The 25,423-nt window shown below is 53.9% G+C and overlaps 5 protein-coding genes across 5 annotated transcripts; 4 read left to right on the top strand and 1 right to left on the bottom strand.

The window, feature by feature from the left end:
• Window positions 1–1,326: 1,326 nt before the first annotated feature.
• Window positions 1,327–9,952, bottom strand: B0H18DRAFT_929725 (uncharacterized protein; the record flags this gene model as incomplete). The annotated part of the gene is made up of 36 exons (XM_048041690.1): window positions 1,327–1,679; window positions 1,752–2,528; window positions 2,584–2,683; window positions 2,754–2,773; window positions 2,837–2,909; window positions 2,960–3,216; window positions 3,274–3,681; window positions 3,737–4,392; window positions 4,444–4,807; window positions 4,863–5,425; window positions 5,476–5,559; window positions 5,608–5,757; window positions 5,820–5,856; window positions 5,912–5,981; window positions 6,030–6,061; window positions 6,114–6,364; window positions 6,411–6,535; window positions 6,586–6,629; window positions 6,684–6,746; window positions 6,803–6,986; window positions 7,039–7,068; window positions 7,125–7,335; window positions 7,391–7,721; window positions 7,771–7,836; window positions 7,892–7,934; window positions 7,981–7,993; window positions 8,049–8,076; window positions 8,132–8,148; window positions 8,217–8,358; window positions 8,424–8,514; window positions 8,571–8,583; window positions 8,630–8,665; window positions 8,720–8,825; window positions 8,889–9,181; window positions 9,238–9,689; window positions 9,745–9,952. 36 exons carry the CDS (start codon window positions 9,950–9,952, stop codon window positions 1,391–1,393), a joined length of 6,627 nt encoding a protein of 2,208 aa, XP_047896493.1. The 3' UTR covers window positions 1,327–1,390.
• A 3,452-nt stretch (window positions 9,953–13,404) lies between these two features.
• Window positions 13,405–14,806, top strand: B0H18DRAFT_101559 (uncharacterized protein). Its single transcript, XM_048029218.1, has one exon. The coding sequence runs from the start codon at window positions 13,828–13,830 to the stop codon at window positions 14,599–14,601; it is 774 nt and encodes a 257-aa protein (XP_047896492.1). The 5' UTR covers window positions 13,405–13,827; the 3' UTR covers window positions 14,602–14,806.
• Window positions 14,722–15,852, top strand: B0H18DRAFT_101223 (uncharacterized protein). Its single transcript, XM_048029036.1, has 4 exons — window positions 14,722–14,911; window positions 14,988–15,100; window positions 15,154–15,641; window positions 15,701–15,852. Exons 1-4 carry the CDS (start codon window positions 14,842–14,844, stop codon window positions 15,717–15,719), a joined length of 690 nt encoding a protein of 229 aa, XP_047896491.1. The 5' UTR covers window positions 14,722–14,841; the 3' UTR covers window positions 15,720–15,852.
• Window positions 15,853–16,674: 822 nt separating this feature from the next.
• Window positions 16,675–17,037, top strand: B0H18DRAFT_872248 (uncharacterized protein; the record flags this gene model as incomplete). Its single annotated transcript, XM_048040216.1, has 1 exon — window positions 16,675–17,037. A coding segment is annotated over one exon (363 nt), but the record flags the coding sequence as incomplete, so codon positions are not given.
• A 4,940-nt stretch (window positions 17,038–21,977) lies between these two features.
• Window positions 21,978–25,058, top strand: B0H18DRAFT_990590 (uncharacterized protein). The gene is made up of 13 exons (XM_048045009.1): window positions 21,978–22,061; window positions 22,100–22,189; window positions 22,279–22,356; window positions 22,500–22,667; window positions 22,720–22,884; window positions 22,908–22,977; window positions 23,025–23,197; window positions 23,248–23,310; window positions 23,424–23,674; window positions 23,704–23,767; window positions 23,876–24,107; window positions 24,164–24,229; window positions 24,282–25,058. The coding sequence occupies exons 1-13, from the start codon at window positions 22,020–22,022 to the stop codon at window positions 24,866–24,868; spliced, it is 2,049 nt and encodes a 682-aa protein (XP_047896489.1). The 5' UTR covers window positions 21,978–22,019; the 3' UTR covers window positions 24,869–25,058.
• The last annotated feature ends 365 nt before the right edge of the window (window positions 25,059–25,423 follow it).

Raw genomic sequence — 25,423 nt, 5'->3', positions numbered from 1 at the left:
AGCAGTGCCCATCACCTCGGTGCTCTCCGCGGTGCGGTGCGAGCCCATCACGCCGCACGGTGTCCTCGACGCTCGCGCCGTACCTCCTCTGCGAACTGCTTACGTGCTCGGTGATACCTGCGGTGGTCAGGCTTGTTCACCGCAGACGGGTACGGGTACGCGGGTCGCGGGTGCGGTATGCGCCCTGCGCACCCGTGGTGCTACCCGTGTCCAACCTTACGCTGGTGCTTTCCCTCACGCATTCCCGCCATCTGGTCACGCGTGCTCGCGGTCAGCGTGTGATGTGCGGCGCGTTGCTTCGCCCACTCTTCGCTCACGCACACGCCGTCCGGTCGTCGGCCGTGTCTGCGCGCTGGGCAGTTGCCCAGCGCGCTCGCGGTCGACGTGTGCGGCGTTGTGCTACACGTCGTCACGCCCTGTGTTTACGGTCAGCTAGCTCGCTGGCGCGTCTCTGGACTCACCTTCCTTCGCCTGCAGTCCACTCGTGGGCTGCGTCTCCACACAGGGCATTCGCGCTGCGTGGTCGCCGTCAAGCGGTCGGCGTGTATGCTGCCGCTCGCCCGCCCGCCTGCCACCCGCCGCTCGTCGACTCGTCCGCCCGCCGCCGTCGTCGTGCGCGTCATGCCGCACATCGCCTGCGAGGATCAATCACATACCTGTCAAGCATGAGCGCACAAGGACTGGAAGAAGTGCAGGGAAAAGGTGGTGGTACAGAGTCAAAGACGTCTCGACCTCGACACTTGCGTGAAGTGCACCGTCAGTGACGTCGTGGGGAGAGTGGTCACGGGACCGCAAGCCGGATTGCAGCGCACATTGGGCGGACAATTGGCAAGCGGGAAAATTTTCGGATTGAGCGAAAGCATTCATTTGGACATTTGGACATTTTGAACTGCGGGACACCCGGGATTTGTGAAAGTGTCAAATCGTGGAAGCAGTTTATGGGCTCGCGATCGCGCGGTTTGAATGCGGCAACATACACGAATCAACGGGAATAGAATTTGCTGACAGGCGCTGATAGCAACACACAGGGATTACTGAGAATCGAAGGGAATCTTGCACGTTCTCACTGGGGGCCTGAACGTTGAACGTGCAGAGAATGTGCAGGCAAAGGGAGACGATGTCCTTTGCGACGACTCCTGCCGGCGATGGGGCAATCACGTCAGGAAGTCCCTGAGAAAGATAACAGACACAGTCATAGTACGATTCCGATTGTTGTACATCACTTATATAGTACAGATCTGCATATTCTGTCGTAAACATCAATCATGTCGAGAGGTCATTTCCGCGCATTGACGTGCTCACTGGCAGTAAGAAGGCTGCCATAGCGTAAACGACGAGGCTCTCAGATCACACATCCCTCACGCTGACTGAGACCAGCGAAGCCAGGACGTCACTCATCGTCCGACCATGCAACGTCCGCGTGGTCCACCATGTTCTCATCGGCCATGTTCAGCTCAGGCTTGGGCTTCTTCATGGGCTGCGGCTTCTGCTTGAGTATACCATCGACAGCGGTCTTCAGGTAGAAGTCCCACTCGGCAGTCACGCCCGAGGGCAGACTCCGCGCGAGCTGTTCCACTTCACGCATACAGGCCCTGAGCTCCTCTCCGTCTCGTCTCTTGTGCATGCTGGCGCCAGGTTGTAGGGCTTTGATCAGACGTATAGCTTCCTTGAGCTGGTCGCTGGATACGGTCGGTGTCAGCAGACGCACGACTCGGTCACAATACGAAAGGGGACGGCGAATTGTGACTCACTTGCATTGCGTTATCTCGCCACTGACCTTCTCGAGCCCCGAATGTTGGACGTTCTTGAGGAGCCTTTTCAAGCGGTTTTTCGTGTCGTGCAGGTGGTTGCGTGCAAGCTCTAGAAAGACCATGCTGTGCGGCAGCGGTACCAGCAGCAACAGACGGTACAGCCGCTGCGGCTTCTCCATTGACTCAACCGACTTGTACGTGTACGTCGCACGGTAGGCAGTGGCGAAGCGGAGGTGAATCGTAGTGGCCGGTGTCGTGAACGCGCCCCTTTTCCTGCGGCGTGCACGGAGATAGGCATTGGCGAGCACTCGGGCTGCATCGAGCTTCTCCTGTGCCAGCTGCGCGGCAGCGGGGTCCGGCGCTGCGAAAGCTAACGATTCGTCATCTAGATTGACTACGGGAGGCGCAGTGTCGGAGTCCTGATCTTCATTTGCCTCTGGTAGGTTGTCCTCATGCTCGTGTTCCACTGGATCGACGGCAGTGGCAAGAGAATTAACCGCCCTATAGGACCCGTCTGTACGTTGGGCAACAAAGGGCACGACATCTCCGTGCAGGCCGGGAGTGGGATATGAAGCTGTGTCCGCGCCATAGCCTAGCAGAGCTGGGATCTCCCTCGCGTCGTTGTAGATGACACGCCGTACGTGTAGTCGCGGCGGTAACTGAGGCCGTCCCATCTTTGCGTGGTAGAGCTGGACCATCTCATCGAACGGAGACCCCGATGTAGAAGATCCGCGAACCTCCTTCGCAAGAGCGTCCCAATCGGGCGCATTGACGTAGCTTATATGTTGACTCTCAGTACGAGTATGAGGGGAAAAGAACGCAGACCCCTCACTGTTGATAGATGCGGTTGAAATCCCGGCCGGGGCGACAAAGCGAGGTGATTGTACGGTGGATATCTTCTCGGAGCCATGTGTAGCGGGAGTTGTAACCGACTATAGGAAACACGGTGAGTGAGTGAATGGATGTTCTTAAGACAGCGCAGAACGCTGAACAATGACATACGGAGGCAGAGATTCCTGCAGCTTTACACAGTGTTACTGTCAGCATACGGCAAGAATATTGATAAGTTCTACGTTCAAACTTACATTCTCGCCAGGAAGACATTTCTCACGTGCCAACCGAGTTTCGAGAGGTCACGACTTTCGAAAAGGAGATGCCCTGTCAGAGTCGTCAGACTGGAAAACCACTATCGGACCGGCAAGGCGTACCAGCATCGACAGTAGTGTATATTTGATCCAGTAAGCCGGCCATAGGCTTCATGTATAAGCGGATCAGATTCGTGCTCTGATTCTTCAATTGCGATAGACTAGGAAGAACTCGCTGGAGCCAGCTTCGGGGCATAGTGAGATCGTGAAGAGTGTTTGCGTCGCTCATTCGAGATGCCACTATGAGCAGCCCAGCGAGGTTGTCCATGAATTCACAAAGCACAACGATGTCCACGGACAGCCGGTTGACGAGCACATGGCTGGAACACTCATTCCGTGTCAGAAAGGGCGAGGCAAATAGGGAAATGAAGGCTCACTTGATGAAAATAATACCACTTGCAAGTGAGGCCGGATGCACGGTGTGGACATATCGCTCAAGGTCCTGAACAACGTATGCATCGGACTTCGCTTCTGTGTTGCCGCGCACGAGCGCTTTGGGTCGACATGTAACAACAGACCGGACCTGAGGCAGGTGATATAGCAACACGCCAGAATCGAAGGTCATCCCGAGTGAGATGGTTCTCATCAATGCGGTAAGGAAAGTTGGCACGAGATCATCACGGCTACCGTGCGGCCAGAGATCGTAGAGCCAGTCAAGAATCCACGTCCTGACGACTTGGATGGCAACGTTGTACTCTGGTATCATGAGCGGCCGCAAGCTGCATACCGTCCCCATCTTGAAGAAAGGAGGGTTCAGTGCCTCGTGTAGTTGACGTAGCCAAAACCTGAACAGATGTTCAGTGACTGTGACACATTCTGGTTGCTCAATGATTTACTAACCTGTGTTGCCGCGATTGCACAAAACGGTCCTCGACAGCATGTGCCGAGTTGTAGATCAAAATCTGCTGTAAAATGACCCGGATGCGCAGGTTGTATTGATCCATAGTGTACTCGTTCGAAATCACATGCTCTTGAGGACACTCCCGGTTGCATCTACCAAAAGCGAAGAACGGTAGGCAGATTTGGAAAGCGCGCGTTTGGTGACACAATTCATTCTCTTCACGAATCTTTGTGCATAGCCGTTCTTGCAGGCTGTGTCGCAGGAATCTGTTAAGATCGTGTTTCAGCACCAATACTCCCTGATCGCTCTGTCTAAATCCTTGAGACCATCGGCGACCATGGAGGAAGGTGTTGCGTGGTATAAGGAAGAAATCCTCGCTGGCGGTCTTGAAAGCAAACAGCCTCTGAATGCCTTCGTCGTTGGAGAGATCCGGGGTCGCCGCCAAGATGTGCAGTAGGTCCACGTATACGGAGAAGTGATGTAGAGTGTCTGCGAGCAATGGCAGGCGTGCATCTCGAAGGTTAGGCGTAGTCATGAAGGCGTGGTCAAGACACCTCAACGCCGAAGTCACGTCTTTATGGAATCGACGGAATTGCTCGGACAACTCGAGAAGCCTCGACACATCATTCGATATAATCGCTTGGAACATGAGCAGCTGATTTAGAATCTGTTAGCTGGATGTACAATTTGAAAGTGCGTATCTCACTTCGTCGCGGACAACGTCGTCGACGTCGGCTACCTCCATGCCTTGCGAGTTGAGGATACGCTGCAGCTCCTGCAACACGACGTCCGAGGTCGCGGTTTCAGAACCTGGCGTGATTCCAAAGGAGAGTCGGCATCGCAGTCCGTCCAGCAAAGAAATTGCAGCTCTTTGAGTAGCTTCTGGGTTACCGCGGTCTTGAAGAAGCAATGAGATGGCGTCTGTCGTTCGGCCCTCATCCAAGTGTACCTGGGCTGCGTCGGTCAAACGCCCGAGTTGTTCCAGGAGCATCGCTCGAGCGATATCCAGCCCACGTTCATCCATGTAGTTCAGAGCCTCCTCGTCGGAACCAAACAATGATCTTGCCTGTCTGAACATAGGCAAGTTGATATGGCGATGTGACACAGGAAAATTTATGTACTCACTTCACGTTACGCTTCCTCAGATACTCGAGACGCGACACATCTGTGACAGACCGTACAACATCGGGCTCGACGAGGTCCCCATGGCTTTCGATGACCGCGACCGCCTCATCAAACAACCCAGCTTTGCGATACAGTTGTACGGCCAGGGTGAAATTCTCCGCAAGGACGTAAGCACGCGCTGCTCTAGCCAGATCATTGCCTTGGACATAACATTCCGCGGACTTTCGGAAGTATGTCTGCTTTTCTTTCACGGCATCAAGCCCCGACTTCCAAAAGGCTTCAGCCGCCTTCGTGAAGGCCAGGACTCGAGCAACGTTATCAGCTCGCGTAATCGTGTGGGCCGCGCGAGCCTTCTCTTCGAGGTAATACGCCTCGGCCGCTGCACGCTCTCTAACGAGCTTGGCACGCTCGTAGCAATGCATTGCTTGTAAATATCGCCTGTTGCTGAAGAGCGTAAAGGCAGTCTTCGCCCATTCTTCCGGCGTTGACGATGTTGCCAGTCGTGGGATGTCAGAATCGGATGGGGTATGATTTCGTATGTGCCCTTTCACAGTCCAGAAGTGCTTACAACTTGGTTAGTCGCGGCTCGGCAAACAGGCAAACCGCGGCTCACCCGCATCGGTTCAGATTTGTCCGATTTGTCCGCAATCCACAGATGGTTGCGGGCTCTCGTGATTGCGACGTACAGAAATTTGAGCTGGTACTATGTGAGATACTGCATGGACAGAACGATAGTTGGACTCACATCTCGACAGACCCCGTTGTGGCGTGTTTCATCGAAGTGTGGTGCTTTGACTGTTGCAGCCGCATCATCCGAGTCAGAAAGTGCGTTGAGGATGACTCGCCACTGGGATTGCTCGACTGTGGAGTCCGAGAAAAAATTATAGAGCAAAACCTGTCGTGAACGTTCAGTACTTTAAGACCTCAAGGTTGAGCTTGAATTATCTCGCGACCTACGTCGTTGAACTCGAGCCCCTTGCTCTCGTACAGTGTCCTGTATATTGCGCTATCAGCATTGTTGCCAGTTCGGTCATGTATTGAACGCTGACAGGATGAGGCCTATATCACCCACTTGCGCACGAAGTCTATCTCGAGCGGCATCGTCACGGACTAGGATGCCTTCGCGATAGTTAGCCAGGAAAAAATAGAAACATCTCGCAAACTGACATTGTTGCGCGCCAAACTCTACATGGGCTCCGCTGTGTTGTATGATGAGCAGATGGATTAAATATATGCGAAAAGCGAGCTCACGAATCACCGAACAGGAACTGTTCGTAACGAACAGTGTCCTCGTCCCATCCACTGAGAAACACAGGCTTCTCTCCCTCTACTTTGCCACGCTCTTGAGCTAGACGGTCGATAGCATGGGGCCAGAACATAGTCATCAATTCGACGATTGAATGGGCGCAATTAACGATGCCTGCGTGGGATCTGTAGTTGACAGCCAAATTGAACGTGCGAGGCTCAGGCTGGGCTCTAGGGGTGGGATGTTCACCACTCAGCTGTTCCTGTGTAAGGGGGGATGCTTAATGATAAATCACGACTTGCCTCCACACGATGCAGGAATGCCTTGAGATCATTGAAGCGGAATGCACTACCCATGGATATGGTTTGTGCCGTGTCTCCTGCCCAGAACAGGCCACTATCTGCATTGCGACTCAAAGAGCGCAGAACTGCGGAATAGTTGAACACGCATTTCATGCAATATGCGTCAAATCCTTACGTAGAGCATCAATGAGCATGTTATCTTGCGCTTCATCTACGTATCTTTGACGAAGTTAGCATCTATAAGTCGCATTGTATAGACACGGACAGACATACAAGAAGTCGATATGTTTGCCAGGCAAGCCGTATGTCTGTAAAGCCTTCAACAGGCGATGTGTCCTGAGTAGCAACAGGAGTCAAAACCATTTTGCGATAGGAGACTGATGAATACATACCGGTCCGCTGCATCATATTCACCTCGACGACGCTTGTGCTCCAAGTACGCATGGAACAGATTATAGATCACGTCTCGCTGATACGCAAATGTCGCTTGTGTTCGATGGCTGAGGTTGTAGTACGACTCCCTGTCCAGATAGCTGTCTTTGTGATTCAAGCTCTGCTCCGAACCCTTGATGACGCCTTATTCATTCATCAATAAGAGAGCCATGCTGACATCATCTCAAATCTTTACCCATGATTTCTGCGAATACCAATGCAGGGTCTGTGAGAAAATCATGAGTATCAAGACACCTGTTGATGCGCCCCAACCTTGCATACCTAGACCTTTGGTCAACGGTTGTGGAAAATGTGCCCAATACGACTGCAGAAATTCGCCATATGAAACGAACGAGTTGCGTCGCTGCTGCATATAGTCATTCGATATGACTTCGGCTCCTGCGTCCGGGATCATTTGATCTACATCCTGGAGCAGAGATTGTGCCTGCGACGAGGATGACCGCGGGAAGTCAGCCTCTAACAGGCGACACAGCTTCAAGCGCATGTCAGACACAACACGATAACACAGAAGGGCCCGTAAAACTTACTTGATCAAATGTAACAAACATCGGGAAGTGTTCTTCCGTCAGTTCACTGTATCGTCGAGGCAGGTCACCTCGGAAATTCAGTTCCTCATCTAAGTTGACGAGACCTTGGTCCTGCTGCATTTGCTTGGTTGACGCCATAGCTCGCAGCTCACCAGCTGACTTGTTGGCAGTCAAGATAGAACTATGCAAGCCCATGAAATGTTCTTGCACTTTCTCAGCAAGGACTCTTGATTGTGTGACGAAGAGTTGGCGAGGCCGACCCAATGCGCCATCACACGACCGCCAGCTGTGCTCTATCCCAAGCATCTTGTACAGCATCGTAGTTGTCTTGCTGCACGTTACATGAGCGACGACATTCACATCAGCCACAGAATGCATACCCAGTACCACTCCTACCGAGCACATAGCAAGACCGAGTGTGTTCGATTATTTCCATCTCTTGAGACCTATTCTGGGTTTAAATTTCACGAATGTAACATGGAATCAACGGGAACAACTCACGAAACTTGGAAGACGTGAGTGGCATCTTGATCAGCCAGGATGCCTAAGGCCCTGTGAGCATTGGTCCATCTGCACGTGAATCAACGTACTATTCAACAGTGCCTTCGCCATCACGTCAAGGTCAAGTAACGAGAAACAAGATAGGGGCCGCGCTTACTTGGGAAAATGAAACATATTTCTGAAGGCTGTGAGGGATTTAGGTGAGTTCGATAACGGTCGAGGAGGTTCGTCATGACATACACGAGCATCTCGTGCACCTGTTTCAGCACGCACAAAGTAAGCTCTCCTGATCAGATCAACGTGAACAAGACGAAGCAAACGTCACCTTCTCGAGGTCATCCTTATGTAATTCAGGAAGACTTGATTGCGGCGCGGCAAGCTCAACCTCCACTTGCGCGGGCCAAGACGCAGGTAGGGTGGCACGAGCGTGCCCGCGAGCTTGCGTCGGCCGATTGCGAAAAGTACATCTGAGATGATTGTTCAGACGAGAAGAGTCGGGGATCAAAAGCTATTGACTCGCCGTTTCTGATACTCTTTGCCCTGTCGCCCTAGCTGGTTGCCGAGCGTATCCCATTGCCGCCTGTCGATTTGAGCATGCGTGTAGATACCGAAAATTCTGATAGCTGTAGCCATGAGAGTTGTTAATCGCGGTGCACTGGCAAAGCGCAGTCAGTCAAACCTTGTCGCTCGACCTAGTACACGTCAGCAAATGGCTGTTCTCATGTGTAGCAGACTCACGCTGGTCTCAAATTCTGGGACACAGTCGATCTGGTACTGTTTAAGTGGCGTCAATAATTTACTATCGTCTTACTTTAACACCACACTTACGACTAAACGAGAATCGTCGGTCATCTTTGCTTCGTAGATCGGGATATCCGCATTGACCGTCAATTTCTTATGATTGTCCGAAGAGAAATATCCTTTTGATAGCTCCCTATTGTTACGAATGTCAATGCCATTCCGACATAGCAGTCTGATACCCAGATGGAGTACTTACTTGATCTTCTTCAAAGTGATATAGAAGAGATCTACAGACTTCTTCCGCATTTGTCGCAGATCTGCTTGGGCACTCGTAGAAATCAAGATCGTCCAATCGCCGAAACCTTCGGCGCTGTCGAAATAGAGCGCAGCTTTCAGAGGCTGAACGAAAGGATATGCGGAGGCGGTTTCCTCCATTTCAATACTTCCTTCAACACGTTGCGACGGTGTTGCTGCTGAGACGTCACGCATGATATACGTCCCCTTGATCGTCTCCTTTAAGTGCGGGTACCGGATGATTTGCAAGTAATTCTGTGTCCGGTCACTCGTCAATCGCAATGAGCCATGGTGGCGAACTTGTAACTTACCTGTAGGATGCGTTTTTGAGAGTCCATAATGCTCGCTACAACCGCTAGAGCTTCATCGCGATCCGACGGGACCTTGATACCGAGCTCATTGAGCAGTTTCAGGTCAATCTTGACGCTCGACGAGGGTGTTCGAGGCTGCTTCTTCCCCTTCCCCTTCTGCTTGACCAATCCCGATGACGAGCGTCCGGCCAGCCCCGGGTCCTCGGCGGTAGCATAGCTGAACGGGAGGCCAGCGAGCACCTCTAGTACGCGTTTCGCACGCTCGACGGAGTGACGGTTGTCACGTATATCCTCGGGCTCGGCTGAGGGCGATGGGTACCGCAAGAAGACGAGAAACAGAGAGAATCGTTCAATTAGACGACCGGCAAGCGATGTCGCGAAAGACTTTGCATCTGCAGGAAAGGAGGCAAGAATGCACTCGCTCAGCTTGCGAGCAGCCTCGTCGTCAACGACTAAACGGACGCGTGAATAATGAGCAGTACGTAGAGCGGTGTCCAGCGCACTCACCGGACAAGGCGAATTCCAAGAGGTGAGGTACGGAGGCCAAATCTTCTACGATGCTATTGACACTGTCTGTATCTACGAGATTGCCTTCAAGGTCGCTGATCGCGACGCCAACGGCAATCTCGTCCCTCAGAAGGGATGCATCGTAGAGGCTCAGGTCGAGCCTGACACTAGGCTTTGTCGAGAGTGTTTGAACACGTCGGTCCCTCATAGTGTCTTTGCAAGGCGGGGATAGTGGACAACGACTGACTACTTGATTCTTAAGGTCAGTTGCACACTCGTGTGAACGGCGTTTCGATATCTCGCAACGAGGCATAGAAGACGCACACACCAAGCCGGAATTCATTAATCCACTTCTGTCAGCCTAGGACTGACCCGCAGGGAACCGCGAGGCTTCATTTAGTTGCGCCGCAATCGCCTCGTTGTTTGCAAGCGCCTTGAAGCATAAGTGTCTCGTATGAACTGGAAGATTGATCCAGAAGAGAAATGTGCTGAAGCAGAAGGGTACGCCAGTCACTCGGTATGTCGAAGGGAACTTACCGTCTCAGTGAGAGCGACCTCGACGGAGGGCGATCCGCATGACACGACACCACCGAGGTCTGGTGCATGCCTGATCGTGAACCCAATCCTGTTCGCTGACGAGCATCATGATGAGAAGCATACGAATCAAGGAGATGGCGCGGATACGCACATCGACATTGGTTAAGGATTCCGGACCTTATGCATGCATGCGCAAGGCGCGTCATTTCGAAATGGCACCGGGCCTTTCTATTGAATAACAGAGGCCCATGGATCCGTGTAGCTCGACCCATTCTCGGTCTCTCCCCTCTACAGTGCGGGTCTGTAAAATCGTCCGCAGGATACAGTGAGAAAGATGACGTCAGTCAGGTCTAATACTCACCAATGTGTGGTGAATAGGCCTAGGGCATTCGACGCAATTGACGCCGCATCAGTAACGGGGGACCTGTCGTCCCCTATCGGTGCATATCACATATCCCAGAATCACAGAGGCGTTCTGACGCAGAATCGCGGTTCCAGGGCCAATAATCAAACCCACTTACAGCGGCGTGAAGGGTGAACAGACGCCCTCTTGGAGAAAAGTGTGCAGCTGACGTGCTCAGGCTTTCTCCGCTGGAATGCGATCTATGAACAGGTCGAGACCCGCATGTCATAAATGCCTGTCCCAGCCGCAGTGAACGAAAGTCTTCGGGAGACTGGGACCACACTGGGTAAGTCTGCGACAGGCAATTAGATGTCTTTCCGTGCGTTCGCAACCATCCAACGCTGAGTACGCGCTGACGTGACCACTGAGCACTGAATACTGAGTCTTACATACACCTCCCGTCGCAGTCAATCTGACTCGACGGACCATTGGATGGTCAGCACTCGTTCCCTAGGGCAAAGAAAGAAAATGAAAGACAGTAAGTTGTAGCACTGATAGCCTTAGAGCAGTATATGCGCACCACCAGCTCCCCGTAGCTGCCTGACTCTTTACCGGTACCACACGACGACTGGAACTCCGTCAAATGGTTGAGCGTGGATGTCGTCCAGCGTGGCACTTGCGGCGTTCACCACCGGAGGCAACGAACAGGTCCCGTGCTCATCATGGTTCAGATCGTCTTCTGATTGAAAGTAGCCTGAAATGTGTTCAAGAGTCCTAATTGAAAGTTCTGAAACCAGTCGAAGAGAGGACCTTAAGGCCACCGTCGTGGCCACGAGGTGACGTTATTGCCTTTTTGGCCGAGTCGCTGAGGTGGCGCGCAGAAGGTGAGCTCGAAGAGGTTCGAAGGCGCCAAAACGCAACTTGGAACTGAACGACTGTTGTGTCGCTATGCACACCTGATGCGGGAGTTCTACTCTACTGAGCGTACTATTAGCTAGGAATCGACATACATACATACCGACGACAGGTATATTACGGGGTAGACTATGCAGGGTCGTCTCCAGAATACATGATGTCTTTAATTACAACAGACCGTCTTACTTAGCTCACGCAGACACCAACCATATCCGACCCCGGGACTCTGGAGGCGCATGACTCGCCAGGCCGGGCCTTGCTACAGAGAATTAGAGCTGCGATTCAGCAGTGAAGCTTTGAATCAATTTTGAAGGTTGGGTAAAGTACGGTACACAAATGCGGAACATCCGATTGGCCACACGAAGGGTCGCGTTGCAGCCGCTGTCTTGGGATATATGTATTACTCGTATACTAAAGCAGATCCGGTGAATTCGTTTGCACCTGTTTGGCCCAGCGCTTCTGTCTACGTCTGTGGCTGAGTAAAACTCGATGTGGCCACTGGTCGATGCGCAGTTATGCGTCGTTATGCGTCGTTATGCGCCATTAGCCATTACCAAGGTGCACTACTCTCTGTCTTTTTTCTGTGTTTACCATTGCTACCAATTGACTGTAAGTCTGCGGAAGCGCGACACATCCCGACTGCCTTCCGAATACAGCAACTGGCTCTGCTTTGTAACACTACCGCCCTCCGACTCGCTTCCAATCAAGTCGTAGTCCCCGCCCGCTCAGCGCATGGCCACATGCTGTGTTGCAGGACGCGCATTTCCTTCCCCCCTCTGCGTCTGTACCTCCTGTCTGTTGTACGCATGACACTGTCATGCATTCTCAGTGCCTCTACCCCTGTCTTCGTTATTGTCTCCCAAAACGGTAAGGCTGCCTGTTGTCTTTGTGTCGATCAGATCTAACGGCTTATTGTTATGCGTTCGACTGTATTTCTGCCCGCTGCCTGCCCGCCGTTTTTGACGTGCTGTCCCGCAACTCCCGCGATGACCAACCTTCTTCTCTTCGGCTTTCTAGCCCTCACCAACGGCCGTCGTTCATCAAGCGCTAACCGCCAACGCGGTACTTCGACGTTCCACAACTACTACGCCACCTTGATCGAATGCTCGAATGGCAGCGACATTCCGGCTGAGCTGCGCGTGTACAGCCCTCCAAACGACACTGTCTTACCTGACAGCACTATTGCTTACGTCATCGCGCGTGCCTATTGCCCTTCTGCCGGCATGGCTTTGCTTGATGCTATCCAGCTCACACCTTTCTACGGCGATCCATCTCTCGGGGACGAATACGATGACAGTGTTCCGTCCTTCCCGCCCACCATCATCGGCATCGGAACGGTTGCGTCCACGCCTGATGTCCTTGCAGACGGCAAATCAAAGTCATTCCCTGTTGTCGCCCATGAGCGCGTGCGCGACGAAAGTAAAACGTCTACTATTCAGTAAGTGTAATTACAGCACAGTCTCTTCGCACTTTCATCAAATCTCCCACTTAGGTGCATATACGACGCTTCGCCCCGATGGGTTACCGTTCCTGCTCCTGCCCCAACTCTACCGTATCTTTCCTCGGCCGATGCTCGCGCGTGCGTTCAGATGGCGTGTTGGGTGTCGACCTTGAGCTCATTTCTTTCAACGTCGGCCCCTCTCCTGTTGCTGTCGGAGGTGGCACTCTACCCGGAGGCAGTCGATCGTCGACTGCTAACACTCCTCAAACTCCGCGCAGTCGCAGACGTCGCGGCAACGTTCACTCGGCATCGCCGCAGGCTGCTCGGGTGACCGCCAATGTATCACCATCTGCGTGCGTCACTTCTTACTTCCTCTGCCATCCTTTTCTGATCTGCATGCTGTAGTTCATCGTCGACGTCTCCCACGGCAAACCATCGTTCGACCTCTTCGCTTACTGCCGACAACTCTAGTGCAGTTGCACTTGAGTTACCTCTCCCTGTCGATCTCCGTGAAATGTCTCCTCTCACGGAAGCCCCTGCGGATGAAATCAATGGTAATGTGCCTGAAGCGGATGCAGAAGACTCTCCTTCTCAGCGGAAGGGGAAGAAACGCGCCCGCGCTGCCTGACGTTCATGTCGTACGTTGATCATTGGCTTTTGTTTGTTCTATTCGCCTGACGTCAGAATGTACAGCCAGTATGCATCAGTCTTCGTACTTATATCACCTGTGGCCGTGTTGAATGTACTGTATTGCGATATGTATTTTTATGTTCATGCATGAGCGCGTTCGACCTTGCTATTCCCTGCTGGACCTTGCGCAGGGCGCATGTAGGCCAACAACGTTAGCATGGGAACTAGCCGCTGTCGCTGCGCACCACGCGTCACGCGTCACGCCCAACCCTGCGCAGCGCCAGCCTCTCCCAGTGCCGCCGTGATCGCCTTTCCCACTTACGGAGCAACGCCCGCCTGTGCGAGCACGGAGCTAGGGCTTCACCTTGGCTCCCCGGAGACAGGTGCTGACTCCCCGTGTCTTCGCTGGCTCGTTGGTCCTGACTGGTTCGGACACCATCTATGTCCACCGCCGCTCCTTACATCTCGCACCTGCCCACTCCCGCGCCGCCCTCTTCACACCTTCGTCCATGTCGACGACGCCGCAGACGCAGTACCAGCCATCGTCATCACCCGCCACCCACCGCCCACTATCGAGGTTATCGCCCCAGTGGCGTGTCCGTCTACGAGTACAACGAGCAGCTCGCAGAGGCCAACTTACACGCTGCTGCCACCGTCGACTACCACAACCCATACACGTCATCTAGGCAGGCGCTTGCGCCTCAAGCCAACGTTCACTGCAGATGCGGCGCTCACGACATGTACCTCCCCGGAAGACGTGAAGTTCCCAACCCAGAAGGCCAACAAATCCTCCCCGCGCTCCTCGCAGCCTGACCTCCGTCTCAAGCCGTCTGCGTCCAGACTCCATGCGCGAGCGTCAGCGTGCCCACGACATCCGATCGCCTGCGCAGCCACCGCCGACTCTGCGGCCATGGCAAGTCTGCACAGGGTGGCGAACACGCCGGGAGTGCCCATGGTCAGGTCACGATGCTATACGACACTCCTGACCTGACAATACCATTATCTCACAATGAAACTTTATCTACCTTAGCTGCCCGGTGTGTCTCTGCCCACACGAGTTCTTCCCTCCTGACTATGCCCCCGGGCCATCTCTCGCCGAGCTCATCTCCGTCCACATCTCTTTCATCGCATCTCTCTCAGACATCGTGATGCACAGCTCCTTATACGCTGGCCGTGTGTCCTTCTCTCACCGTACACCTCTTGACAACCCGTCTCGTCTCTATCTTCGGTCATGGCAAACAATACTACTGTACTGTTTCTTTTTCTGTGGCATCATTCTGGTGTCCAACGCATCGTCCGTGGTACGCCATTCTATGCTGCATCGTGATGTACATTAACTCATTTAATATTTGCTGTTGTACAATGATCGCCCTGTAGACACCGCTGATGTGAAGATTCTCTATGGCTCTCGCCGTATTTGTTCCTTGATCAATTCTGTCTGGGAAGATGGCATTTCCAATGTTGTCGTTCCCCTTGGTCATATGCTCGCGGTGCGTTGCCATCTCTGCCGATATCTGCAAATGTAGCTCATCTGGCCATGCAGGACAACTCAAACCGCTTCTCATATCGATTATCGCGTGCAGCATTGAAGTTGCGCGCACTATGGTTATGGCTTGAACTTCCCCCTCAACACAACACGGGTTCTCCACTACATGCACGTTATTGCATTTTTTTCATCATTCGTCACACCGATCCTGCGTTGCAACACGCCCCTATTCAGCTTTCTTACTTTATTCTTTGGTTCACATACCATTGCATTCAACACTACATCCTTTCTGATTACATGTTCAACCCTCGTGATTTCGCACGTCTCTTGCGCTGTTCATACTCCCTGACGCCGTCCCACTCCTATGGTGCTTTACTGTACAATCATGGGCTACGTTTTGCGTACGGCGACGCCTCCACTAACGCCCGTGAATGCCCTGCGCTGTTCCTCTCGCAGCGCTACGACTGCCCTTTGTCGACATGGCCTGCAGATGATGCCGAGATGCGCCTGCCATCAACTATCGACATGTGCTACCATAATGCAAGGTGAGTTGCACGTACATTGGTGCTGTCCAGCGTGCTCATTCGTATTGGCTTTACATTAGTGCCCTACTTCAATGGTAGCCACCGCTTCATCATTCTACTCTGACTATTCGTCCTCACGGTGGCCCCTGTGTGTATGTGCCACCAGTCGATCCTCGTGCCATCTACAATTATCTAGATCGTGTACTTTGTATCGTGCCGTAATGGTGTTATGCCCATATGAGACTTCCGCTTTCTTATATTCATCTTGGCATTGATCTCGGGCATTGTCCACATCTGTACTTCATCTCCTTTGTCGGAGCGCACAGAACGCCTGCCCGACATTTAAAATATCTTATTATTCGTCAATGTCTACAGATCTTCGACTCACAGTCGCTCTCCGCGCACCATTGCAACAACAACTCTGCAATGTGCATCCTTCGCAATGCTGCTGCAGGCTGTACGTTCCATTCCCGCTCTGGCGAATGTTGCACTTCAGTACACTAACATTACCCGCCACATGTCATTGTTCAGTATTCGCCGCTCTGCGCAAATTAAACATCGCACGTCCGCGTACCCACGCAACGCAAACTCTGCGTACAGAGCTGCCCGCGCACGCACTGCCGCTTGCAACCGTCATTCACTGCGGTTACATCACGCCCGAGATTCAGCATCGTGGCCCTACCCATATTACTATGCATGTTCAGCATGCCAGATGATAGACTCCATTACAGTAACATGCCCCTGTTGGTAGTCGCCTCAGGCTCATGCTGTGCATCGTACTAACCTGTTATACTACTGCCTCTATGTGTAACCCTCTTCTATTGTCTCCGACTTCATACAACACCATCTGCCAAGCTGTACATCGCAGACACAGTCAACCATTCCCAGTCTAATCATCTATCTTCTCCATTGCACTCTCGTGTGTGCGTATCCTTCGAAATTCAATGCAGTCATCCATTGCCTGCAACTCCCTTGCTACGTAAGTATTCAACGGTCAATCTGACAAAGGTGCATGCAGAACTTATGTTTTCGTGAAAGCCCACCGTCGGAACCAATGTCCACGGCACTGGCCTCACCAGACCTTTGGGCTATAGGTCCCATCTCGTCACCACGCCTGCATTGGGGAGCCCGTCGTGGCCGCTCTGAGCATCGCTGCCCGACGTGCAAGATTGCTCTGCTTACCGGTGAAGACGCCGGTTTTTGTTGTGGACCGGGAGGAAAATATTTCAGCGACGTCTCACCACTGCCACCACTGCCACTTGAGTTCACACCTCTCCTCACCCATCCTGGCATCTCAGCGGCTTCACGGTCTCTGAATCTCATCTTCTCATTCGCATCCCTCGAGACCACTGCACAATTTCCGTCCACAAATGGCCCACCAGGCTTCATGGCCATCCAGGGGAAAATCTACCATCGCATTCGTCCTACGCACGACAATTCTGGTGTGCGCTGGCTATTGTACGATGGCTTCATGCGCGATCGTTCGCCACACCAAGATATCGCGTCCACCCTTCCTCTGCCATGGATCGACATCGTACGCCTCGCACTTCTGCGCCACAACCCTTTGGTTCAACAGCTGCGCATACTCGGGTCACTTGACCGAGAGAGCTGTCCCACTGCCCATCTCGTGCTCAATGAGGCAGCTACGACGAACGAGATCGCAGCCATCATGTCGTATGAAAACACCATCCAATCTGATGTTCGTGCACGCACCATGATCATATCCCGTGCCAACAACTCCGCAAACCAACGCATCTCCACGACAAGCAAACTATGGGAACCTCTTGCATACCCACTGTTCTTCCCCCATGTCACGCTAGGCTGGGGCGTCACTGGATCGCCTGAAGATACGCAGCTCAGTGGTGCAATACAAGCAAGCAACAACGGAAGCGCACCTGACGCCGATAACGTGTCCACCCAGATTTGGTTCTACCGTGCTCGCCTTCTTCGCGAAGAGCGATTCCGCATCTTCGGCCGCCTGACGAACGAATACGTCGTCGACATGTTCAGTCGGAACCTCGAGAGTCGCCTGAATTACATCCGCCAAAATCAGCGGCGCATCCTTCAGAATGACGCCGAGCTCATGGGTACCGACAACGTGGAGCAGACAGAGAACATCTACCTTCCCGCGTCCTTTCTTGGCTCGCGCCGTTGGGCATCCGAGCAGGTAGCGGACTCGCTCGCCATCGCCGCTCGCTTTGGTGCACCGACGTTCTTCGTGACGATGACATGCAACACTGAATGGCCCGAGATCACGGAACAGCTTCGTCCCGGTCAGACGTTTGCGGACATCCCCGTTGTCGTTTGCCGCGTGTTCAAACGAAAGCTCGCCATCTTGGAGAAGGAACTGCGGCATATGTTCCCTAACGCGGGCCCCGTCGTATACCTAATCCGTGTCGTCGAGTTCCAGAAACGAGGCGTACCTCATGCTCACATCCTCATCAAGTACGCTGCTGACTGCTCCGATCCGCAATACATCGACAGTGTCATTTCAGCAGAAATTCCGGCAGACACTGGTGATGCCCACCTCGTCCAGAAATTCATGCAGCACCGCCATCCCGCAGAATCACAGCCCATCGCGAAGTATTGTCAGCGGCTCGCCCAAGATGGTCAGCGCTTTTGCCGTTTTGGTTACCCACAACCTGTGCAACAGCAGACAACGGTTGATCCCCAGGGCCGCGTTCACTATCGTCGACGCAAAGATGCTGACCGGATGGTCGTACCCCACTGCCTTCCTCTCCTCCGCAAGTTCCAGTGTCACCTCAACTTCGAGGCTGCGAGCACGTCACATATCTTTCAGTATCTCTTCAAATACATCCATAAAGGTATGACTCACTGCAACACACTCCTAGACCCCATTGTGCTCATCTGTTGTCGTTGCAGGTCCTGATCATGCAAAGTACAGTGTTTTGACCGAACATGATCAATCACCTGTCGACGAGATCGAGGACTATTGGAATGGGCGTTACCTTTCTGCTGGTGAGGCGACGTGGCGCATCCTCGGCTTTCACATCACTCGGAAGGACCCTGCTGTCTCCGCACTGCCTGTTCATCTGGCTGGCTCGCCCACACATCGACGTTATGCGACTCACACGAGCGACGGCTCAGATACCATGTCGCTTCTTGACCACTATTTCGCACGGCCGCATGGCAGCTTCACGTTCAGCAATGGTAACGTCAGGAGCTTCGCACAATTGACGTATACCGAGTACTTCACCTTATTCCGATTGGCGAAGTACAGCAACACGCACGTACATCGCGAGAACTACTACGTTGAAAGCCATACGGCCTCGCATACCTCCCCAATGCACGTCATCCTTCGAAGCGCACAGAAGACACATATTGCCCGCATCCACTCTGCTAGACCTAACGAAGGCGAGAGATTCTATATCCGGGCACTCCTTCAACATCGATCAGCAATGTCATATGATGAACTACGCACCGTCGATGATGTTGTCATGCCATCGTTCCAGGACGCAGCCATCGCTCTCGGGCTCTTCGCAGACAAAAAGGAAGCAGAGTTGTGTTTTCTCGAAGCCGTACACGACCTCCGAACGCCTCGTCAGCTGCGCATTCTATTCGTGCATCTATTGGTCAATGATTGCGCCGACACACCTCTCGCTCTCTGGGAAATGTTTGCGGAACACATGTCCTTCGACTTCACACTGCGACATAACAACGCCAATGCACTCGGATTGAACGACGCTCTGCAGGACCTAGGGCACTACCTCAGCGAGTACGGCAAGACTTTGAGCGAGTTTGGTCTACCTGAGCCGACGAGCCGCATGCCCGAGCTGCAACATGAGATCGAACGGTGGTGTTCGCAAGAAGCAGCTCTACGTCGGCAAGCATCTCACGCGTTGGCGTCCATGAACGATGGTCAGAGGCTCATCTTCCACCACGTTGTACAAGCGGCGATGAATTCGACTCCACTTGCCATCTTCATTGATGGTAAAGCAGGCCGAGGGAAAACGTACCTCGTCAATGCAATTTGCGATCACCTTCGCGGGCACGGGCGCATCGTCTTACCCACTGCAACAGCTGCATATGCTGCTCAGCTTTATCCTGGAGGTAGAACGACGCATTCATGCTTCAAGGTACTTAGCTTTCTTTCACCGACCATTCGCTTTGATATTGGTGCCAACTGACGACGCACTAAAGGTACCTGTGAACGATAACAATGAGCTGATTGAATGTCAGGTCGATTATCATCAACCACGAGGCGAGCTTCTGCGAGAGGCGTCGTTAATCATCTGGGATGAGGCTCCGATGGCAAACAAAGCAGTGCTGGCGTGTGTCGAAGACACTCTACGGCAAGTCACAGCAAACAACTCACCATTCGGTGGAAAGCCTATCGTACTCCTGGGAGATTTTCGACAGACATGTCCGGTCGTCCGCAAAGGAAGTAGAGCTCAGGTCGTCGACGCATCCATACGACTTTCGCCTATCTTCGCCCGGCTTGACATCCATCGCCTGCTCATACCCATCCGCAATGCCGACGACGTTGAGCTCGCGCACATGGTCGATGCTATCGGTGACGGTGAAGGTCCAGAAGTCTCTCTGCACCTCCTGCAACATGTATCCGATGACCAGCAGCTGATCGACTTCGTCTTCCCGACACATGTACTCACCAATCCCATCGCCTGTCTGAAACGTTCCATTCTTGCTCCCACCAATAGGCAGATTGACCGATACAACAGCATCATTCTCGACCGTATTGATGAGACAAGCAGAACATACCTTGCGGCCGACTCTCTGAAGGAGGCAGACGACGCCGGCATCGACTCCCCCGACAGCATACTTGACTACGTCGCCCGCCAGAATCCCGCAGGTTTTCCTCCCCACTCGTTGACCGTGAAGGTTAACGCCGTCTACCGCTTGCTGCGCAATTTCTCCCTGGACCGTGGCTTGGTCAAGAACGTTCGCGTGGTTGTCATTGCGGTTGGCCCCCGTCTCGTCACAGTCCGCATTCTACGGGGTATTGCAGGTGTCAGTGTCATCGATGAAGAAGATGTCCTCATACCTCGGATCACATTCTCTACCACCCTTTCCTCGGGTCATACACTCCTCCGTCGTCAGTTTCCTCTTGCGCCGGCATATGCAACGACCTTCAACAGCTGCCAAGGGCTAACTCTTGACGCAGTGGGAGTAGACCTTACGCGACACGTGTTTTCACATGGGCAGCTGTACACCGCCCTTTCGCGCATACGTCACCGTGACCATGCACGAATTTTGCTCAAACACGGCGAATCCACTACTATGAATGTTACCTATGATGAGCTTCTACTATGATCGTTCATGACATTAATTACATTGGTGTTCACTCAACCGCCGGAGCGTAGCGATGGCGTCCCTTGTATGTATGCGAGATGTCCTTCGCAGCCGTAAAGATCCTTCTAAACGTCTCACCTCGAAAGACTGACATACGGGCAACCTCCTGCATCTGACATAGACAACTCACCGACGTCCTCAACTCGTCTCCGATGCGATCAAGCGGCGTGGTTTCAAGTCTGTACGCGCTCAGAGATATCGGATTCTTGCACGTTGCGGCTTCATGATGACCGAGCCATTGACGTAGGCGTGAAAGCACTGAGAGCACTGAACCAGGCTTCAGCAGATAGGCAGCAAACTGAATAGAGCAGCGTACAGGAGATGATCGGGGTGCATTCGCTCAACAAGGCGGCGAGGATGAAGGGCTCTGGTGTCGCACAAAAGCCAGCCATCGACGCGCACCATTCACGAGAGGACAAGGGGGTACAGAGAAACGAGGAGGGCATACATACATGGACGGTCAAGACGACCCGCAGACGAAGATAATAAGGTCACAGGAGACCCGACCAAGCATTTCACGCATTCTGGGCCTCACGAAAGCCGAACGCCGCAGCGACACCGGGTAAGAGGAGTTGCGGGACTGTCAGCCAATCCTGCGCGAGCTGCAGCTGGATCGGTCTTCGCGCCCGAGAGGATTGTCCTCGCCTCTAACGGTGCCTGTCAGACGGCACAGGCGAGAGTGGGAATGCGCGTGCGGACTTATAGGCGAGTCCGGAGACACGGCCGTATCAGCACGTTCGCATGACTAACGGACGTCAGACGAGACGCAGCAGCAGCGGCGAGTGGTACCGGCAGCAGAGAAGCGTGGCTCAACTACGCGGGGCACGACGAGGAAAGGTGGTGATCGACGAGGAGCGATGGGGTCGACGTCCGGGGCGGCGAGGCGAAGAGGCAGAACGTTGACACGTGCACGCACTCCGAGTCGGCGAAAGAGCGGGAGCCGGCCGTCTTCGGGGCGTTCGTCCGAAGGCCCAATCACCTCCCATAAATTCGTCAGGGAGCGCGGCGTTTGCCGGCATACGTCTTTACCCTCCCTCTCTTCGCTGTCGCTCGTCGTCTCCTACGACGATGTTCAACCTCTCCTCCCGCTCCGCGAAGGCGTGGCGGTCAGTCCAGCGACTGGCCGCCGGTATGGCCACCGTCGCGAGGGCAAGATCGGCGACAAGAAGGTCGCCATGTCCTTGGTCGAACCTAACGCGTACATCAACTACCAACGCATCGAGGACAACCTCGCTATCGTACGCGACAGGTGGGCAAACCGGTCTTCGTTCCCTCGGACGCGCATCTGACTCGCTCAGGCTAAGCGGCCGTGACTATGTCCGAAAAGATTGTGTACGGTCACCTCGACGACCCGCACAACCAGGACATCGTCCGCGGGACGAGTTATCTCAAGCTGCGCCCTGACGTACGTGTTTGTAACACGGCTACGCATTGCTCCGCTCACCCTCTCCACAGCGAGTTGCGTGCCAGGATGCTACCGCCCAGGTGAGGCCCTTAAGCGTATGCGAATACCTCAGCCCCGGCTTGACGTCATATGTCCCCGCATAGATGGCTATTCTGCAGTTCATGTCGGCAGGCATGGACACGGCCGCGGTTCCGACCACCGTCCACTGTGACCACTTGATTGAGGCCCAGGTCGGTGGTCCGAAGGATCTCGCGCGCGCGGTGAACACGAACAAGGAAGTCTACGACTTCTTGGCTACCGCCACGGCGAAGGTAAGCGTCATAGACAGTGCCTCCGAGTGCGGGCGCCTTACTCCTCATTCAGTACGGTCTCGGTTTCTGGAAGCCTGGCTCTGGTATTATTCACCAGATCATCCTTGAGAACTATGCCTTCCCCGGTGGTCTCATGATCGGGACGGACTCGCACACGCCGAACGCCGGCGGTCTCGGTATGGTTGCTTGCGGTGTCGGCGGTGCTGATGCGGTCGATGTCATGGCTGGTATCCTTGGGAGCTCAAGTGCCCCAAGGTCATCGGTGTCAACTTGACTGGCAAATCAGCGGCTGGACTACTCCTAAGGGTATGTTTCCACCGCTACTACTGACCTTGGCTGTGCTTAACGCGACTACAGATGTCATCCTCAAGGTTGCGGGTATCCTCACGGTCAAAGGCGGTACCGGTGCCATCGTCGAGTACAAGGGTCCTGGTGTTGAGTCGCTGTCGTGCACGGGTATGGCTACGATCTGCAACATGGGTGCTGAAATCGGTGCAACGACCTCGATCTTCCCCTTCAACCACCGGATGGTCGACTACCTCAAGGCCACGAAGCGCGGCGACATCGCGGAGTATGCAAGAGCTTCTCGCACAACCTGCAGGCGGACGAGAATGCCGAGTATGACGAGCACGTCGAGATGTGGGTACTCGTCCATGTCTTTTTCGCAGTGACGCTGACTGTCTCTCAGAACTTGTCCGAGCTCGAGCCTCACATCAACGGTCCTTTCACCCCGACTTGGCGACTCCGATCTCGAAGTTCAAGGAGGCTGTCGAGAAGAACAACTGGCCTGCTGATCTCCGTGTCGCTCTGATCGGTTCTTGCACCAACTCTTCGTACGAGGACATGTCCCGCGCTGTTTCTATCGTCAAGCAAGCTGCCGACCATGGTCTGACGACCAAGAGCAAGTTCACGGTTACTCCCGGTTCCGAGCAGGTTCGTGCGACCATCGATCGCGACGGCTACATCGCGACGTTCGAGGAGGCTGGCGGTATCGTGCTCGCCAACGCGTGCGGTCCTTGCATTGGTCAGTGGGAAGGCGTGACGTCAAGAAGGGCGAAGTCAACTCGATCATCACCTCCTACAACCGTAACTTCACCGGCGTAACGACGCTAACCCCGCCACGCACGCTTTCGTCGCCTCCCCCGAATCGTGACCGCCTTCGCGTTCGCCGGTGACCTCCGCTTCAACCCCCTCACGATACCCTCAAGGGCGCCGACGGCAAGCCGTTCAAGTTCGTCGACCCGACTGGCGCTGAGCTCCCGCCGAAGGGCTACGACCCCGGAGAGAACACCTTCCAGCCTCCCCCGCAGGACCGTGCCAGCGTCCAGGTCGCCGTCGACCCCAAGTCTGACCGTCTTCAGCTCCTCACACCCTTCGCTCCTTGGGATGGCAAGACCCCCACTGACCTCCCCATCCTCATCAAGGTCAAGGGCAAGTGCAGTAAGTGTTGTCACTAGCACCTGGCGATTCGATTTGCTTATGATTATTATCTGCAGCGACGGATCACATCTCCGCTGGTGGTCCCTGGCTCAAGTATCGTGGTCACCTCGAGAACATCTCTCGTACGTAGTATCTTGTCTTTGATCTGTGCTTATTCCTGATGGCTCTGCGTAGAAAACTGCCTGATCGGTGCCATCAACTCTGAGAACGGCGAGGCTAACAAGGTGAAGAACCAGATCACTGGCGAGTACGGTGCAGTTCCCCAGACCGGTGCCTACTACCGCGATCACGGCATCAAGTGGGTCGTCATCGGTGACCACAACTACGGTGAGGGTTCGTCGCGTGAGCACGCCGCTCTCGAGCCCCGCTTCCTCGGCGGTATGGCTGTCATCACCCGCTCGTTCGCCCGTATCCACGAGACGAACCTGAAGAAGCAGGGCATGCTCGCGCTCACGTTCGCCGACTCCGAGGACTACGAGAAGGTCCGCCCTGACGACCGCGTCGACATCCTCGGCCTCGAGTCCTTCGCGCCTGGCAAGAACCTTACGCTGGTGCTCAAGCACAGCGACGGCTCCAAGGAGGAAGTCTCGCTTGCGCACAGCTTCAACGAGGGCCAGATTGGGTGGTTCAAGGCCGGTTCGGCGCTGAACCTGGTGAGTACCCCCTGGTGCCTGCGACATTCTCGAGTGGAACTGACTGGTATTGCAGATGGCGGCGACGGCGAAGGCGAAGGCGCAGCAATAAATGTGTGCGGACAATAGCGCGTGGCCATTGACGTTGACGATGATGATGATGATGCAGTCTGTCCTCTCATGCAATGCATGTCTCCTCGCATAGCTTACGGTTGTATTCTTCTTGTCTTTATTCGCTACCATTCTTTCCATACTTCCCGAGACGTGTAATAGCTAGAACGACCGAATCGAATGTTCCATGACTAGCTAAGGCGGACGTGCTTGACATCTGCGGTGAAAGGATATATGCAAGCTTCCCACCTAGCGTTATCACTACTAGTACATAGTACTATGGCTGCTCGCTCCTCTACGCCTTGTAGCTGTCTTTTGACTCACCGGCATCTTCGCTGACTCGAAACCGACCAGAACGCTCGTCTTGACCCAGCCACGAGTACGCAAAGGGGAGGACACTCATTCAATGGACCTCGCTCATCAAACACTCGAGTCGAAAATCCTCCTATGGTTCGACAGTCGTGCCTTCCAGTGCCTAGGGTCAGGTCCTCGCTGAGCTTTAGAGTGAGCCGAAGGTCCAGTTGTGGTGTTGTTGTTCGACCGGCGTTTGAGACCGGAGGCACCAAGCTGAGT

The sequence above is a fragment of the Fomitopsis serialis genome (genome assembly GCF_022376445.1).
Source record: "Fomitopsis serialis strain Sig1Antser10 chromosome Unknown B0H18scaffold_14, whole genome shotgun sequence".
NCBI lineage: Eukaryota > Fungi > Basidiomycota > Agaricomycetes > Polyporales > Fomitopsidaceae > Fomitopsis > Fomitopsis serialis.
This window is presented reverse-complemented; position numbering and strand designations above follow the sequence as displayed.

Excerpts from the sequence above, each read along its gene's own strand:
- B0H18DRAFT_101559 (XM_048029218.1), top strand. The coding sequence starts at position 13,828 with ATGGGAACTAGCCGCTGTCGCTGCGCACCACGCGTCACGCGTCACGCC.
- B0H18DRAFT_101223 (XM_048029036.1), top strand. The coding sequence starts at position 14,842 with ATGGCAAACAATACTACTGTACTGTTTCTTTTTCTGTGGCATCATTCT. Across the intron at positions 14,912-14,987 it reads TGTCCAACGCATCGTCCGTG|ACACCGCTGATGTGAAGATT; the intron begins GTACGCCATTCT and ends ATCGCCCTGTAG. Across the intron at positions 15,101-15,153 it reads CCCTTGGTCATATGCTCGCG|GACAACTCAAACCGCTTCTC; the intron begins GTGCGTTGCCAT and ends CTGGCCATGCAG.
- B0H18DRAFT_990590 (XM_048045009.1), top strand. The coding sequence starts at position 22,020 with ATGTTCAACCTCTCCTCCCGCTCCGCGAAGGCGTGGCGGTCA. Across the intron at positions 23,675-23,703 it reads GGTATCGTGCTCGCCAACGC|GCGTGACGTCAAGAAGGGCG; the intron begins GTGCGGTCCTTG and ends GTCAGTGGGAAG. Across the intron at positions 24,108-24,163 it reads CAAGGTCAAGGGCAAGTGCA|CGACGGATCACATCTCCGCT; the intron begins GTAAGTGTTGTC and ends TATTATCTGCAG.